At 34.0% G+C, this 19,763-nt stretch overlaps 1 protein-coding gene across 1 annotated transcript in view; it reads right to left on the reverse strand.

The window, feature by feature from the left end:
* Positions 1-19,763, reverse strand: part of LRP1B (LDL receptor related protein 1B) — a 1,839,752-nt gene that overhangs the window by 944,453 nt on the left and 875,536 nt on the right. Inside the window, exon 6 of the mRNA XM_045868938.3 lies at positions 10,109-10,366. Coding sequence (XP_045724894.2) covers positions 10,109-10,366 — 258 coding nt within the window. The remainder of the gene's footprint in view (positions 1-10,108; positions 10,367-19,763) is intronic.

The raw sequence follows: 19,763 nt of genomic DNA on the forward strand, positions 1-19,763 counted from the left end.
TTCCTAAAATATTCAGTAAGCCCTGTTGTAAACAGATGGGTACTGTCATCCAGGCTTCGTTGTTCTATTTACAGAATACAGGCAGAGTAGTGTACCATAATTCTAAGGGCCCTAGGATTTTTGGAATGGTAAATGAGTATTGGATTTAACTGAAAGTCACCAGCTGCATTAGCCCAACATGAAGTCAGGCTATCTCTTGAAGCTTTGAAGCCAGGCATTGGCTTCTCCTCTGTAGCTATGAAAATCCTAGATGGCATCTTCTTCCAACAGAAGGCTGTTTTGTTTACACTGAACATCTGTTTAGTGTAGCTACTTCCATTAATGATATTAGCTAGATCTTCTGGATAACTTGCTATAGCTTCTATACCAGCACTTGTTCCTTTATCTTGCACCTTGCAGCTTCCTCACCTCTCAGTCTTCACAGAATTAAAGAGAGTTAAGTTCTTGTTCTGGCTTTGGTTTTAGTTTAAGGGAATGTTGTAGAACATTTGATCTTTTATCCAGACAACTAAAACTTTCTCTATATCAGCAATAAAGTTGTTTCACTTTCTTATCACTCATGTGCTCACTGGAGTAGCATTTTTCATTTCTGCCAAGAACTTTTCCTTTGCATTTACAACTTGGCTAACCGGTGCAAGAATCCTAGCTTCCAGGCAGTCTTGGCCTTTGACATGCTCTAAGATTAATCATTTTTACCTTTTGATTTAAAGTGAGAAACATGTGACACTTTCCTTTCACTTGAACACTTAGAAGCCACTTAGGGTTATTTATTAGACTAATTTCAATACTGCTATGTCTCAGGGAAGGTCTGAGGAGAGAGAGAGAGTTGGGGGAATGGTCGGCTGGTGGAGCAGTCAGAACACTTACAATATTTATCAGTTAAGTTCACTGTCTTATATGGGTGTGATTCATGATGCCCCCAAACTAGGATAAGAGCCCATCAAATATCACTGATTACAGATCTCCATAAGAAATATAATAATGAAAAAACATGAAATACTGGAAGAATTACCAAAATGTGAGACAGAGACATGAAGTGAGAAAATGCAGTTAGAAAACTGACATCTAGAAACTTGCCACTAATCTTCGGTTTGTAAAAAATGAAATGTATTCAAAGTGCAATAATGCAAAGCACAATAAAATAAGGAATGCCTATAAGTTGAAAACCTTCTGGAAGGGATTTACTAATCTGAATGCCATTTAAAACATTTCTGATTCATGGGAAAAGGTGAAAATATCATCATTCACAGATGTTTGGAAGAAGCTGATTCCAACCTTCATGGATGACTTTAGAGGCTGCAACACATCAATGGAGGAAGTAACTGTAGATGTGGTAGAAACAGCTAAAGTCCATTGTATGGCAAACTTCATCACTATATTATTTTAAGAAATGGCCATAGCCACCTCAGCCTTCAGCAACTGCCACCCTGATCAGCCAGCAACCATCAGCATTGCAGCAAGACTCTGTGTCAGCAAAAGTTATGACTCACTGAAAGCTCAGGTGTTAGTTAGCATTATTTGACAATAAAGTATATATATATATATATAGACAAATAATAGATATTAAAGATATATTAAAATAAAAGATATATTAAAATAAATATTAAAGATTTATTTATTTATTTTTAGAGAAAGAGAGAGAGAGAACATGAGCAGGAGGGGTCAAGGGAGAGGGAGAGAGAATCTCAAGCAGATTCCTCACTGAGAGCAGAGCCTGAAGTGGGGCTTGGCCCAATGACTCCAAGATTGTGATTGGGCTGAAACCAAGAGTTGAAGGTTTAACTGACTACACCCAGGCGCCCCAGTAATATTTTAAGCAAGTTATGTACATTGTTTTTTTTAGACATAATGCTATTGCACACTTAATAGACTATAGTATAGTATAAAATTTCCTTTATATTCACTGGGAAACAAAAATATTTGACTTGTTTTATTGTGATATTCACTTTATTATGGTGGTCTGGAACTGAACTGGATATGTCCAAGATAAGCCAATATAATTCAAGGGGAAAAAGTTGGAAAATTGAGCTTGTGTTTATCAAAATAATTACCTTGAATCTCCTTGCAATTCTGTGTGAATCTCATCCCATGGAAATAGGATGGACAATACTGAGAATCCCAAAATAAAAGCTCAGGCCTAACACAGAATGGGATGGAACACTGAGATGATAATTTGCATAGTTCACACATTAGAAGCATTTTGCCTCAATTATCTGTAGTTTAGGAACAAACATCTTTATGCATAAATTATCTAAGTACCTGCTGTAATTCCCAATGGCCTTTTGTGTGAGTAATCACAATCATAACACACCCCTCCAAGTTCAAAATTTTTGTGGAGATACCCATGATAATTCTAATTTAGTCAGTTATATTCTTCTTACAAACTAAATCCTCAAAGCTCTGAGAGAGTAAAACTCTCTGATACAGAGAAAAGTTTAAAAGAAAGCTTTATTTCATTTTAGAATGTCTTTTTAAAAAAGTGTTATTCCTGTTCAGAACTTCAGAGACAACTAAGTACCTTTCTTTGTGATAACAAAAGCAAACAAAAAGATTATTTTCAAAACCTGCATGTGTATGTCAGTAGAATTCAATGATGTCATCTTTCTTCCTGCCAGACATAACCCTTTGTTTTGTTTTGTTTTGTTTTGATGTCCATGGAGGAAGATGAAATACTTGACCAGTTCCTGAAATCAGTTGAAAGGAGACAAATAATAGACGGGTCTAATGGGGTAATTTGGAGAAAATATGGGAGTCTTTTCTTGAAGTAAATTGATGATTCCAAGGAAAGATAGGAAACTGTGGAAAGCACACTGACATAATGTGAATTAAAAAAATGGTAACTCTCAAGGAGTAGAACAAAACAGTAATAATCAGCTCCTACACTGGTTTTACTGAAGTTGTAAGTAACTATGCTAAAGCAAAAAAAATAATTTCAACTAAGAAAGAATTGATATTAACTATTTCTAGGTAAAAGACCCCCCAAAATCTATGCTGGGTACCCTGGATTTGCTCTTATCAATCTCATTCTGTTTTCTGCCCATTTGAAGAGATTGAAAAGCCTTGAACTATCTTTGCCACACAAACTAGAAGCTAAGTTTTTGGAAGCTAACTGACAGGTACTTGGGAATTTGGAAGTAAAAGTAGGAGGCTACTTTCCTGCCCATTTTAACATTTTAGACTGGGAAGCACAATTGTTGTAAATGAGACATTTGCTTGGAGTAGTGCTCAGTGTCCGTCCTCCAGGTCCGTGACAGGAAGCAGTGTGGACGCAGCAGGAGTGGCCTCAGCTGCATCACAAGCCTTCCTGCTTCCGGATTGCAGCTGGGGACGTCCAGTCTCCAGTTACCAAGGGCTTCAAAGGCAGCTGCCAATGCAGCGGTAGAAAGAGAAGTGGGTTTTTACTTCCAGCATAGTTCTGGTGCAGAGAATCATGGTAGCCTCTAAAGTTCTGTGTTGTCTGATGTCTTTTCCAAAGGCACAGTCTAGAATTCTCTCCTCCATGTCTTCCAACAATTTTGAGAGCATTCTGTATTAAAGCCCTTCCTGATTCAAACAGTGAGGTATCTGTTCCCTGCACAGAACCTGGACTGATGTACCAAAAATTATTCAGAAAAAAAAAAGTATTCTTTCAGACATAGTGAGTCTTCTATAAAGGAGAAGTCAGACACTTTATAATAATTTTGATTTCATCTACCTCTCACAAGTCCAAACAAATCATCAATATATTTTTAAACAACAAAAACCAACTAAGTCTTAAGGCCAGGTGAGGTATTTCACATGGATAATAAATTGTTCTTACCAGTTCAGAAAAGTTGAATTGTTCTACCAAGCCACAAGGGAAACCATAAAGGTTTTTGTTGCTATTATTGCTGTTGTTGCAAAATAACATCTCCCAACAACAACAACAAAAATTAAATAGAAGTTTCTTTGGCTATAGAGTTACTGCCTTTCTGTGACTTTTCAGGATTAAAAACACTCTCTAGCACAATTTTGGGATGTGTTTTATTACAAGGGAGTTTTTGGAAAATTAGTGTCAATGTTGACTCGTAGTACATAGGGCTTCCTTACCATTTAGTTTTGGAAATATAGCATAACTACCTATTTTTGAGTGAAACTAAACTGAATAATAACAATATAGAGAGCTTAGCAACTTTAGCATCACCTTAAACAGGGAGATTGAGATGCTATGGATTAATTCTCACATTAAAATAACAAAAGTTGCTAAGAAAACATAACGTTATCAAGTAAATATTGTCATTAAGATGATAACGATTTACAGAATATCTTAAGTCCACATTTAATCATTAGATTTGCAACTTCAGGGACGCTGTTGGAGTTGTTCACCAAAGGATTAGCAGGCTTTGGAGAATTATTTCATGTTTACCAGACTCCCAGGAGACCAAGAGATCAACCAGAATGTCAATTTGTCAATTTACAACTACTGATAAGATGCTCCAGTGAAACAATTACTAACAGAAACCCTCCCAACAAATTCTTTCCTAGAGGAATTTATGGTGAAAGACCAAACCTGAAAGTTATTTGTTAAGCACAAAATCAAAGCAAAGGGAATTCCATATAATGGAGTTGAGGCCTTCTAAGTTTTATGAGGTGCTTAGAAAATTATCAGGACTACTCTATGGAATGCTACCTTTTTGACAACTAGAACACCTATGAATATGTCCCCAACACAGTGTATTTTTTTTTTAAATCTAGACCTGTATTTCACAAACATTTTAAAAATCCTTCACTATCTATATTATCATCTCTTTACTTGACATTGCTATTTTTTTAAATTTAAATTCAATTTAATTAACATATAGTATATTATTAGTTTCAGCAGTAATTTAGTGATTCATCAGTTTCATATAACACCCAGTGCTCATTCCATCAAGTGCCCTCCTTAATACCCATCACCCAGTTACCCCATTTCCCCCACCCACATTCCCTCCAGCAACCCTCAGTTTGTTTCCTATAGTTAGGAAGCTCTTTCAGTTTGTCTCCCTCTCTTCCTCTGTGTTCATCTGTTTAGTTTCTTAAATTCCACATATGAGTGAAATCATTTGATATTTGTCTTTCTCTGACTGACATTGCTCCTCTATCATCAAAATGTTTTTGTCTCCATATTCTTCCTAACTCTGGAAAAAAATGTTAAAATTTTAAAGTTACCGGACACTGCCTATATTTTAAAATTAGTACTAAAATATACTCTTTGCTATCATCCTCAACCACAAATGATCTTTTAGGCTAGGCCTTTTCCTGGAATGAATTTCACATATATGCAAATCTTTATTGCATATCTAATTCCTGTCAGCTCCAATTCTGAAACAGACTCTGGTGTTGTTATCATAATCTCAAAGTATGTGGTATTTGGACCCTATATCCTTTGTGTGCAAACTAAAAGTAATTGGGCCATTAGGAAGAAAAAGCTAAAAAACTGTGATTATAGGAACTCTCCATAGCTTCTTGCACACATAGCTTGTATAGCTTTAGTCACAAAGACAGTAAATATATAAGAAAGTGATGAGAGAATCCAATCTGAGTGATTCTCCCTAAGACCTTTAAAACAATATTTCTCAAAGTGGATAACATAAAACCCTAGATATTTGGGATGTTAATACATATTAGGTATATATACACACTCATACCACCTCCTTAGAAACAAATATCCAAAGAAACACACTCACAGACACACCCACAAAAATATCAATCAAGTGTTCAGTACTCAAGTAAAGGAAATCCTGGGCTACACAAAGTAAAACAGGTACTTTACCGAAGGGTTTTGAATAATCTTTAACATGCTATGTACATATAAATCTCCAATAGGTTCCATACCATGCAAAATTTCCTAAATCCATTTGACGACAAAATCATTTTTCCAAAAATGTCTTACAGAACTGGTGTCCCAAGGAGCATGTTTTAGGAACTTGTATTATAAAGAGACTGAAGTGTACCTATCGTGAGTGATTAGGTGGGAGAAAAATAAAAAAGGGATAAAAAGGTGGAAGAAACAAATGTTTCTCCTCTCATACACACACACACACACACACACACAGGAATATCTCAAATTACAAGAAAAACACAAAGTAATGGAAGGGGAAAGTATGTTTAAATCTGGGCAGGATCTTAGTTGTTATGTGAGTAAGTTCTTTCATTTTAAAACTATTTGCATAAGGTCAGGTAGCCAGTTAATGATAGAGCTAGGACCATATCAACTCACCATTCCTTTTACCCCAAATATTGTGGCGATAGAAATATAAACCAGTGTTAAAACAAATGTACAAGTCGCAAGATGTTACAGTCTGAAAAAAATAAAATTTAAAATTAAAAAAACCAGAATCTTAATCAAAAACTGAAGTGCTACATGCTAGTTTTATTACTTTGCTTAATTATACTCCTTTTTCTCACTGTCTTTAGAGTTGATGCTAAGTTCTTATTGTAAATGTGTCTACAACATTAAAAATTTCTAATGGTCAAGGAATATGCCTATTTACTTGACATAAATTCTTTAAGGAAATGCAAAATAAAAAGAAAGAGTTAAATAATTATTATACTTATAGAGAAAAAAATATCAAATAAACACTAAGTCAGAAATTATTTTACTAGAGCTACTTGCCATAAAAATAATAGCTTCTTTTTTTCCTTCTCTTTTCTCTCCTTCCCTCATTTCCTTCTTCCTTCTATCATGATAGAGTTTATTAAGACAGAAACAGGTTTCAGTAATTAGATGTCATGGATTTCAAATATAGTATATGACTTATTTATTCATCATGAAAAGAGCATTTTAATTTTCAAGTTTCAGATTGATAGATTAGGAAAACCTGCCAAAAATTTTGTTCTACCAGATATATGGCCTCATGATGGGATCATCAACAGAGTCCCACTTTGATTATTAAAATCTATAATGAAACAAGCAGACACGTGAATCTAGACAAAAAATACTATGAGAATAATGGTTTAAAAATTCTATATAACATCAAGCAAAATTTGTAGGGGAATACATTTCTAGTGTGTAAGGTATATTTGACCAAATTCATAGGAAAAAAAAATAACAACAATTGAAGCTTAGCACATGTTTAATATCTGCTTTGGTGAGTTTCAAGCATGTTGCCAAATGACAGTAAATAGTAATTTAGTTCTTTGCAGCCTGACAACTGAACTAACAATAAATACAAATTTATAGAGGAAAAGAGTGCTGAGAGTGTTTTTTGTTCTTCTTTTCTTTTTACTAGGTGTTCAGGACAGTCTTTTATGATTGCGTCTTGATTGTAAATCAGAATGGTTTACTTACTTCAAAGTATAAATTCACCTAATGTTAATGTAAAACTTAAGACATAATTTAATATCACTGCCTACAACATTAAGCGTATGGTATCAAAAAGGGAATTCTGAAAGTTCTCTGGAAATGTGTCCTCAGATCAACATCTTTGCTAATTTTAACTGTCTCTCTCTCTTTTTTTTTTTTTAGAACTCAATGGGTGGCCTGATAACTTTGCTAAAATTCCAGATCCCAGCAGGAATATGTGGTATTAACTAGCTACACACACACACACACACACACACACACACGCACACACATCATAGATATTATTTGTGGAAGATGTGGGAGGTTCTTTGAAAGCACCAGTATTTGCCTTTCTAATGTAGAAGAAAGAACATAAGATTTAGCTGTCCCATGTCTGCCTTTGTTCTAGCCACTTGGGATTGTCTAATATATCTGAGGTCTGTAGCTGAAATTTTTTTCTATGACAAAACAGGAAGGACAGAAATGTGGTGTGTATCCAGTGAGATGAGATAGAAAATACAGATTTTAATATTGCACTAAAACTGTTTAAATAAACCATTATGCAAATTTTAAATGCAAGTAAGTTTGACCTGTAACGATTGCTTTCCTCCTCATTTTTTGAAAAAAAATTTTAATATTTTGTTTCAAAAAAGAATGCTTTCTTGAGGCAAATTCAGAGGAAAGCATCTATGGAAGAGTGGATAGTGACAGGTATTCAGGCATACTCCCATCAGTTCATTATTTTTGTTTATATGGTACAGCAGAGATTTTATGTAATTATACATGCAAGGAATATTCAAACTTCATTATCAACTCAAAAACTGTCACAGTGAATGAAGAGCCCACCATATCCAATGGCAGCTATTCGCTGACATGTTGATAAAATGCATGGTTTACAAGCAACGATAGAGGAGCCCAGCCTTGCTCACACCTCTCCTTTACTCCCATCATTAAATTACTTCCACACATTTAATCACTTTTTTCTACAGTGACTGGAATTGAGTAGCTTAAATCTGACTTTATCTGACTTCGTCAAAAAACATTTATCCTAATTAGAAGATTTCCATTGCATTTATTTTTTATAATTCAAAATGAATGTTCTATTCAGCATTTCAGTGAATTGCTTAACAAAAATCTCTTTCATTTTCTAGATTTGCCAAGAATTGTCACATAACTCAAATGTATTCTAAGTTACAAATTATATTCTATAGATGTTCTAATGTGCAATTGCTTGACCATCCCTAGATGTACTAAAAAAATAAAAAAATAAAAAAAATAAAAGTTGTTTTAAAAATACATATTACAGAAGAAATTGCTACTACTAATAGAGCATGTTACATGTAGAAAAGTTGCTCAAGTAAACCTGGAAAATAATTTTACTTGGCAACTTAGTGAATATCCTCGCTGTTTGACTGCCAGTATTCATTCCATTTGCAAGGGACAAATGCATTTGGATTAGTTAAGGTAATCACTAACATGGCAGAGACTGGGGCCTTTTTTTGAACAGTTTCCAACAGCTGGCTCAGCCAATGGCTGAAATACTCAAGTCACACACCAGTACTCCTTGTGTATGTAGCCCTTGTTATTGATTATTTATTAGGAATTATCATTTTCCATAGAATCATTGAAAATAGCCAGTGTTTACTGCTTTTGCTAGGCATTTTCATCCAGTGCTGCAAGAAATGGCTTTAGCAATTGTTTTATTTACGTTAAGAGGATTTTCAAAGCATTGGATTCAATTTGTTAAACATTTATTTATGTTCATTTAACTATATACAATCATACCTTTATATTCCATTTTTTATAATTTCTGCCACTGATTCATTTAATATAGTCATACTTATTATATATTACATGGTATTATTTTCTTACATTTAATAAAGATTAATAACCAATTCCTTTAACTGTATGTCAAAAATATTAATAAAATATAATTATTGAATCCAAATCACCATTCTACATCTGAAAACTACATTTATTCTTTCAAAGCACTGTTTTTTTTTTTCCTTCTTAGCCTGACTGCACATTTTTCTTTATTTTTCTACCAATTTTTATGTTAGCAGTGTTTTCAAGAATAATTTTTTTTCTGTAAATCATAAAATAAATGGACATATCTTGAATTTCTCATGCATACAGTTTCCCCAGGCAGGCACAAATAAAATTTATACTCCTATTTTGGAGGGGTAGAGAGAGAGAGAGAAAGAGAGTGAGCAAGCACCAGCGCAAAAGAAGGGACTTTTTTGTGTGTTTGTGTAACAATGTGATTTCCATTACGGTAATATGAAGGAAGTACAGTTGCTAGTTTGTGAATTTCTGGCATGAGAAATCAAAGTAAATCAAAATCACAAATCACTCTTTTGGAAGATGCATAAAAACTCTGATTTGCTAAGAAAAAAGTCAACAAACAGAGGTAGTTGTTACCAATTAGCATAAATCTAATAGTTTTAAGGCATTTTAACAAACACTACAGTTGATGAGCTTATAATTATCAACTCTGTTTCTTGCTTTTTAAAAATCCCACCTTCACTATCACATTGTGAACTAACACTCAGTGGCAAATTACAATTCTCCTTTAGATGACACTGGAATAAGCATTAAATAAAGAATTTAACTGTAACTTACTACTTATATAAACAATGAAACTATATGTGTATGTGTGTGTATATTCAAAACAGGTAGTGAATACATTTATTTAAGCATATTCATATTTGCATATATAGGTTTCCAATAGCCAAATACTATGCTAGAAAAATCTAAGAATCCTGTTTACTGATCTGTAAATGAAATCCTTAAAGGATGATATATAATATGAATTGAAATACTCACTGTGGAAGGATTGAAGAATATTGATTGTCCACTCATCTGTTAACCTTCCTGTTTTTGTTATCTGGATACATTTGAGATGATTTGAAGATTCTCTTGATTCAATCCAACAAATCATGTCTTCATTATAAATAAAATCCAGAGTATGGATTTCATTTCCATTGACTGAGCTCAAGGTTGCCATCTTACTTCCATTGAGATAGAAAACCTCGATTGTTTCAGAATTTGCAATTAACAGCATAGGCAACCTATCTGTAGGTTCTGGAATAAAAGAGAAAGAAAGAAGTGAGTTCAATCAGAGTCAATTTTTTTTTTCACAATTTTACATCACTTACTAAAACGTATTCCTATATTTTAATGCATCTTTAAAATAAAAAAAAATGCTTGCAAAGTATTAACAGTTCCTATATATGCTTCACTATAATTCAGTTCACTTCTTTAAGGAAAACATAGACCACTAAGCACTTGTATTCTTTATTTTCTTAGTTGTAATGTGTTGTGTAAATGTGAGGACAATGCTATTTACTTTCATTGTTGGTAAATAAAGTAAGTTCTGTTAGTTGTTGTTTTTTGGCTTTATTTTGTTTTTTGTTTGTTTGTTTTGTTTTTTTAGCAATGAAGATGGATCTGGACTGACCTCTCCATACAGACTTATAGGCTTCCCTTGTGAGCAAAGGCATGCCTTTTTGAGGTGGATATATGAAGGCAGAAATGGATTTCTCTCGAGTGAAACATGCAAAGCTCATAGGCCCATACAAACAGCACCTGTGACTTCAACCACACTGGCTCCTTGACTGACCCAAATTCCCTTAGTGACTAGAGTATAATTACTGAGCTACTTCTTTCCACGTTCCTTCTCTATAGTCAGGAAGATAAGATTGTAGAAATAAAAGAAACTTGTTTGATATTACTTTTACAACAATTCATCTTTGTTTACATTAGGATTAGTGAGATTTTAATGAATATGTACTAATTGACCAAAATTTCAATGCTTGTTAAGATTTAAAGATAACAGTAAAATTTCATGTAAAATTAGTATTGAAAAGGTTCAGTGATACAGTCATAATCAGAGTAGCTTCTGTGCTAATTAGGAAATAAAAAATTTGAAAATCTTCAATTCCTCCTTTTTTCTGCCTTACATCCAAAGTGTCAATAAATATCTTTGATTCTGTTGCCAAACATGAGGAATCCCACCATTCTTCAGTGACTATTACTAACTACCACCCTGCTCCAAGCTGCCATCATCTCTCAACTAGATCATTCCAAGAGTCTTTTAACTGGTTTCTCTGCTTTCATCAATGCCCTCCTCCTCTTTAGTCTATCTCAACTCGATAGCCAGAGTTATACCTTTAAATATTAATGTCAATTAAGTCAGTCTTCTGCCCAATTCCTCAAAAGGGTCCCATTCCAATCAGAGTAAAAGTCAAAGCCTTCATAATGCCCTATAAACCCCTCCATGATCTATATTCATTACCTGTGTGACCTCATTTCCTTTTTCTCCTTACTACTCTCACCCTTGCCATTTCCCTCCAGACACACCACCCTTCTTACTGTTCCTTAAACAACAAGCCAAATAAGCTTCCATCTCAGAAGCCCTGCCTTGTTCCTAGAGTAATCACCCCCATATATATCAGAAAGCCTGACTTGCTCACCTCCTTTATGGTATTATTTGAATGCTACCTTTCTGGTGAAAACTTCTCTTACCACTTTACTTTGTAAAAATTGCAAGCCCCTACAAACTCTATATACAAACTCCCTATAAACCTTCCCTGCTTCATTTTTTCCCTTTAATGACCAAACATTGTAATATATATTGTTTTTCTGGTTTATTATTTTCTACTTCTGCTGCTGTACCCCTAGTATTTAGAATCTAGTGATTATTCAATAAAAATTTCTGAATACTAAAATGGACACATGGAATTCTTGCAGAGTTCTTTAGAAGCATTTGGTGAAATGTTACAAAATAATTTGGTTTTCTTAACCGATGAATGGAATCCAGAGAAAGACTGGCTAACAGAAAATTTCATAAACATCCTTTGATCATTCAAGAAACTGACCCTGAACATTGTAAAGGTAGGACAAAAGCAAATACGTGTATTATGAGTAATATAATTAAACAAGTCTAAACTTTTAAAAGATTATTTAATGGTCTTCATCATTTCTGATGTGAGTAGGGACATCAGGCTCCTTGTGTTTTACTCAGAACAGCATTTGGATTTTTACCCCCTAAGGAATTAACTCAATCAAGGCATAAAATTCTTCTCCACGTTCAGAGAGACACTAGAAGTTTTTGACTTAATAAAAACATCAAAACAAACAAAAATAAACAACAATAAAAAGTCTCAATGAGATTATACAATTAATTAACCCAACAAAAAAGAAGTCTCTAAAATGCAGAGATCATTTCCACGATAAAAAGTTCTCTCAGAAGAATTAGTAAAATCATGTATTATCTCTGCTTGACATAACCTTGTCACGGGACCACATCCAAGCTTGGTTAGCTAGTTGGCTTCTCTCTTAACATCTTAAATCCATCTTGAACCATGCAATGTTTGCCCTTGCCATTCCTTAATTTGGAAGTCCAGACTTAGTCCCTTTTCAACACTCCTAGCACTGTTGTTTTTCAGTTGACCTTAGCACTCCTGAAACCTGTTGGATCATATATTTCTCAGGTTACGAAGGGATCTTAGGTGGCTGTGTTATGAGGTTAACAGTGTTATGAGGTTAACAAAGATATATTGCCAGTCTGTCAGTGCTTAATTTGACAACTGAAATGACCTTTAGTGAAATTGCCTCTCATTAAAAAGTGAACCACTACTGAAAGTTTCTTTGCTTCCAAGTTTTATGAGAAGTCCAGATGTAGACAATAATTTCTTAACTGGCTACCAGTCAGTAAATTTACTTATGTAATAAACATTCTTTGGAGTGAGGCTAGAATATGAAGTGACACTGATTCCCCTTAGAAACTGAAATGAAAATGGTCAACACAGGCAATGTTTACTTGACAAAACTGATCAATCTATCTGATTTTTGTAGTTGCTTTTTGAGTGACTCAGTTGATTGTTTCAATGCCAAACATAACAACCACTGATTTTATAACTTCTGTTAAACAGAAAACCAATAAAGCAGATGCTTCATAATTTGAGGTAGTTTGATTTGATAACGGTGACTTTAAAAATTCAAATGACACACTGGAGGAAGGATACTTGTTAGTTGTGATGTGCTTCATTGAAATAATATTCATGTGTCTCAGTTAATTATTAACTGTGATTTCCCTCTTTACACAGATAACATAAGGCCGACTTATGGTGGCGGGAGGAAGCCGGTGAAACACAGGAACCCACAAAAATAATCAAGGGCTAAGGATATAAACCTTTTTTTTTTTTCTTTTTCCTACTTCATGAAAGCCTGCATAAGTAATCTGCCTCAACCCACACTATGTCTGATCTCTAGTGTACATCGTTACCTCGAGTTTCCACATGCCAAGGTAAGAACACCATTAGCTTGGGTAACAAGGATATAAGTCTGATCAGAATAAATGTAATGTTCTTAAAAAATGCCATCGTTAGAGTCAGCAGTTTTCCCAAAGGAATAGTTGGAAAGCACATTAGATGACTTCAGTTAAAGGAATACCTACATCATGGCTTAGTGAGAAGTGATAAATACTAAGTTTCCATATAGAAGAGATCAAAACATAAGAAAGCCCTCAATGAATATTCTAACTTAAAGAACCAAGACTTAGCTTGGATAAACCTTTCCAACAGGTTGTCAATTGTGTCATGCTGGGGGAGGAAAATTGTCCTCATCTTCTTCACCATTCACCATATGTCAACAGCATAAAAAACAGGTATTTTCTCTCCCAACAGTTATAAAGATGTGTATTTATGCTCTGTATGGTCAGAAGGTGTTTTTTTCCTATCATACATGTTATATTAATCAGAGCTACAATTTTTGAAGACTGATTAGAAAACTGAATTAAAAAGAGAAACTTGGAAACATGGAGAAGCTCATCTGACTAGATTCATGAAAATGCCTATTTAAATTCCAAGCCACTATAACCACATCCTTGCAAACATATCCTTATCCTCTCATAGTCAAGAATATACTAAATAAAAAAAAAGAATATACTAAATATATATGTATACATTTATAATAATATGCTTTTGACAGATGGTTAATTCTAAATGAATGTTTTCAGAGTGAATAAAACTTAATTTTCAGGTTTCTTTTAAACTTCTTATTCTTCTATTCAATTCTAAGAATATTAGTTAAGGTACTTTCCTTTTACACGATTAGAATTATGGATTCAGTTACTTACACATAAATATAAACCTAATAAATATTTATGTTATAACAAATGTATGTACATGGATATATATACACATATAAATGTTTATTAACTAGTTACATTGTGTTCTAAATTCTCTGCAATTGTGAGCAATTATCTCCACTGAATGAAGCTCAGTAGCTGTACCTTAATATGTGTTGAGTCAAAGATGAAAAAAAAAAAAAAAAGAATCTCAGGTTCAACTGGATAAAAGTTAAATAATGACTCACACATAAAATATATAAAATGAAGGGTCAGAGTAAGACTGTGTAAGAAAACAGAAAACTATCATCTACGCAACCCAAAGAATTGGTTGTTAACAAATACAAACTTGAAATAATTGAAAGAGGAATTTTTAAAGTTTTACTTTTAATTTATCATACAAAAATTATATAAAATCTTTAAAAATAATGAAAATGGGATGAAGTTAGAAATGAGAAGTAAAAATGCTAACAATTTGTAATAAAAAATGCAACCTGCCACAGGAAGATGAACCACAATAGGAAACTAAATGAAGAGCAATCAGTGTAAAGAGACTATAAATTAAAAAAAAAAAAAAAGTCTTCCAAATTTGTGCAAAAAACAGAAAAAGTGGAATATGAAGTATTAGGAAATTATCTAGTTTAAAAAGTGAGGAAAAGCATTATTCAAATAATACTAAGTAGAGGTCAAAGTCAACCAAACCAAACAAAAATGTGAATGAAGTTAACATAAGTAGAAAAAAACAACAACAAAAAAGATATGGGGTTGAATTTTTTTTCTTATCATGTCAAAAGCATACATGGCCAAATTTGTTTCTCTATTTCCTTCAACTATTTTTTTAATGGAAAAATATATTTACTGAACTGAGTAACATTTAGAATATCATGCATTATATCCGAGGAAAGTATTATATCACATTTTATAAAAGTAAAAATAAAATATGAACCAAATGTGGAAACATTAAACTGCATTAAAAACAGTATTGAGCTAAGAAAAAAAAAAAAAATGCAGGGGCACCTGGGTGGCTCAATCATTAAGGGTCTGCCTTTGGCTCAGGTCATGATTCCAGGGTCCTGGGATTGAGCCCTGCATCTTCTCCCTCTCCCACTGCCCCTGCTTGTGTTCCCTCTCTCACTGTCTCTCTGTCAAATAAATAAATAAAAAATCTTTTTAAAAAATGCATATTGCTACAACTCTGCTATAATTTATCTTAGAACTACTTGTCACAATGTATTTATGCTAAACTATTGTTTGGATGAAAATGCTTTATTTATTGTATTTTTATCTTATTATTTAGTATTCATAGATCTAAGGTATCCAACTAGAATTTGAAGATCAGTAAAACAGTCTGCTTTTAAGAAAAATATAATCTAGTAGAAAGATTAAGGTGTATATACAAAGGTCTGTATTTTTTAAGTCAGGTTTTATGTCTTTTATAAAAGATATATAATAGCATTGAGTTTCAAAGAATGGTTAGCTATATCTTATTATGGTCTGAATGTTTGTGTCCCCCCAAATTCGAATGTTGAAATCCTAATGGTGATGATACTAAGGGGGGAGGCCTTTGAAAGGTACTTAAGTCATGAAGATGGAGCCTTCATGAATAGGATTAGTACCTTATAAAGGGGTCTCCACAGAGATCCCTAGCCCCTTCCATCATGTAAGAGTACAATAGATCTGTGACCCAGAAGTCCTCTCCAGGCCTGCTGGCACCCTGATCTCAGACTCCCAGACACTGGAACTCTGAGAAATAAATTTATATTGCTAATGAGCCACCCAAATTGTGGTATTTTGCTACAGCAGCACACAGAGACTAAGACCTATCTATTTAGTAGTGTCAAAAGCTCTTTAACAGTGATGGCATTTGATTTCAGCTTTGCCCTAATGGAGGAATAGAAATTGAAATGTAGAGATGGAAATGCAGCTGAAACACATGACTTTGCTGAAAGCATAGATGTAAGAGAGACTAGAATATGTTGGGAAGATAGTGACCTCAGTTTTCAGTTTTCTGGAGGGTAGAGCATGCATGAATGGTGGAAGTACTTCATAATGATAGTAACATAGCGAACCCCTTTTGAGTATATCTTAAGAGCCAGACACTATAATGCATGCTTTACATTTATTAGTTTATTCACAACATATCTATTAATCAGGTGCTAATATTATCCACATTTTAGAGATAAGAAAACGAAGTTATATACAGTTTAAGTAACTTCCTTAAGATCACATAGCCACTAAGTCAAAAAACCTACATTCAAACTCAGAGCTTGCAGTAGCTGAAAAAGTACATTGAGGAAAGACTGCATACATAGGTCATTTGAATGTCAAGATAATAAACTTATTTTTAATTCGGGGTGCAATGGGAAACCAATGTAAATTTTAGAAAGAAAGTATAATGTGATCAAAACTGTGTTTTAAGATCAAGCTGGAAATGATACTTAGAATACTATATGGGTGAGTAGAATATAATGGGTGGATATATTTCCCATTGAATTTTTTAAATTGTTTTAATTTTACTTTTAAAGTGGTATGGTATAATTCTGGGGTGCCTGGGTGGCTCAGTGGGTTAAGCATCTGCCTTTGGCTTAGGTCATGATCCCAGGATCTTGGGATCCAGCCCAGTGTCAGGCTCCCTCAGCAGGGAGCCTGCTTCTCCCTCTGCCCCTCCCCCACTAGTGCTTGCTCTCTCTCTCTCTGTCTCTCTCTCTTAAATAAATAAATAAATAAAATCTTAAAAAACAGTGATACAGTATAATTCGTATCAGACAAGAAGGTAATAAATATGTAATGCTACCGCATTCTGGAGTGAGGTTGGAAAGGAGTTAGGGGAAAGGAAAAGGTATCTTTGCTCTTGTTTAGACTGATGCAGTACATAAAGAATGGCCATGTATGCCAACAGTCCTATTGGAAGCAGACATCATTAGAAGAAATGTAAGCCCCAGAGAATTCTTAGAACATACTAGGTTCTACATTGTGTAAACAGACACTGTTATCAATCTTATTATTTATTTATTTGAGAGAGAGAGAGAGAGCAAGAGCAAGGAGGAGAGACAGAGGGAGAGGGAGTGGGAGAAGCAGACTCCCCACTGAACAGGGAGCCTGACGTGGGGCTCGATCCCAGGACTCTGGGATCATGACCTGAGCCGAAGCCAGACACCCAACCGACTGAGCCACCCAGGCAGCCCTAATTTTATTTTTAATTATAAAGAAGACAATCCAAACTTTTTAAGAAAACCTTGTGGACATAGGCTTTGGATATCTGGATTACTGATACAGAGATGCTATTTTAATTTCTCAGAAAATAGGTAATAAGAATCTAAAATAGGTGGTGTTAAGTTCTTAAGTAGAAATGGATTCATGTAATGAATTAGAAGTTCTAAATTATGTAGACAAGAAGGGACATGAAGTCCAGAATTATGCAGAAATTTTAGAGTTGGGTGATGGGGAGAATAATGGTGTAATTAAAAGAAACAGGAAAGAAAGTAGAGTCAGCTTTAAGATGATGATGCTAAATTTAGTGCTGGCAAATTATTAGTATAGTGTTATGCTTTGTAATCTGGTCTTTGGCATCATAAAAACTCATCAGGTAGGGCGCCTGGGTGGCTCAGTTGGTTAAGCGACTGCCTTCGGCTCAGGTCATGATCCTGGAGTCCCGGGATCGAGTCCCGCATCGGGCTCCCTGCTCGGCAGGGAGTCTGCTTCTCCCTCTGACCCTCCTCCCTCTCATGCTCTCTGTCTCTCATTCTCTCTGTCTCAAATAAATAAATAAAATCTTAAAAAAAAAAAAAAAGAGAACTTTATTAAAAAAAAAAAACAACTCATCAGGTAAACTACTTCTCCACCTGCATTAAACACAGACTTCTAAACAGTTTGAACTTTTTGTTATTTACACCTTATTAAAGTGAAATGCAAGTATTTTCTTTTAGAGTATATTTTAATTTGAAATGTTATGATTGAAAAGTGATGATCTGAGGAAAAAAGATCATTTTACAAAAACAACTAAAGTCAGTAATATCGTGCTACACACACACAAAAAAAAGCTTTTTCATTTTGCAAATGAATAGCTCTCACAATTTCTTTGTTCTTAAAGAGCTGGTCTACCAGAGCAAGGAAGTATTTCCCCTATTATCTGGAAAATCTTACTTGGCACATGTTCAGCATTCAATAATTGAATGACGCGTGGAGGGATACTTGAATATGGACTCTCCAATGTTTCTAAAGGTATTTTACTGAATTTGCAAATTTAAGAATGATAATATATTTGAATTTCAATAAGTAAAATGAAATAAACAATGCACTGTGATTTTTAATCAAGGAAATGAAAGAAATTTAATTGATAACTAAAGGGTTATATTAGTAAATCTCAAACTCTCGGAGGATAATTCATTCAAATTTTAAGTTATTGGGTGAATATTAGAAGTAGCAGATGGTCCAGGGATGTCAATTAACATTAGTCATTGAGAGGTGGCCACTTTTAATCTCTTCATCATCTTTCTAATTGTAGGAAACAATAACTACGTTAGCTATAGAAATACTTCTTCCCCCAATTCAGATATGCCCATCTAAGTTATAAATTGCTAATAATTGAGTTCAAAATGTAATAGATGTTGGATCATTCTAAAATTGCCTTTAAATAACTCTTATTCAGAAATAGTTCCTGTTCGAAAAGATGGGTCTGTAAAAAGCCACATTTAATCTTTCCCCACGAAAGAAAAGATTGTCTTAGTATTTGCACATTTATTTATTCATTTGACAAATATTTTTTTGAACATGGCTAGTTTCTCTCAGGCACTGCTCTAGATGCTAGGAATACAGCAGTTAACAAAACTATAAAAACCCTGTTTTCATAGAGCTTACATTTTAGTGAAGGAAGCAGACAACAAGCAAACAAATACTATTTAATATTATTTGGTAGTGATAAATTCTATGAAAAAAGGTAGAGCATTAGTAGTAATCCGAATGCAGGCTGCTCCTTAAAGAGAGTAGTCCAATTCAGAATACCCCTAAAAGTTTGAATCAAAGGGTTTGAGAGAAAGAATGGGGTCAAGGATGACCCCAATGTTTTGGCTTGAACAATTGGGTGAATGAGTGGAGGGTGACATACACCACTGTCAGGAGAGAGAATCAAGATTTTGGGACACGGAAAGTTTGATATTTCTATTAAATTTCTGAGCGAGATATTGAATAGAGTTTTAATATCTAAGCGATTTTGGTGAAACAGTGAAGTCAGGGCTGATGATGAAAACTCATGAGTCTCAGTCTCTAGATGTTTTATAAAAACATGGAAAAGGATGCGTTGTTAAAGTCATGATACAAGATAAGAGTACTTAGGAAATCAATAAAGGAAGA

The sequence above is a fragment of the Mirounga angustirostris genome, unplaced genomic scaffold (genome assembly GCF_029215605.1).
Source record: "Mirounga angustirostris isolate CCGP_5_RB_7025 unplaced genomic scaffold, mMirAng1.0.hap1 SCAF_3, whole genome shotgun sequence".
Taxonomy (NCBI): Eukaryota; Metazoa; Chordata; class Mammalia; order Carnivora; family Phocidae; genus Mirounga; species Mirounga angustirostris.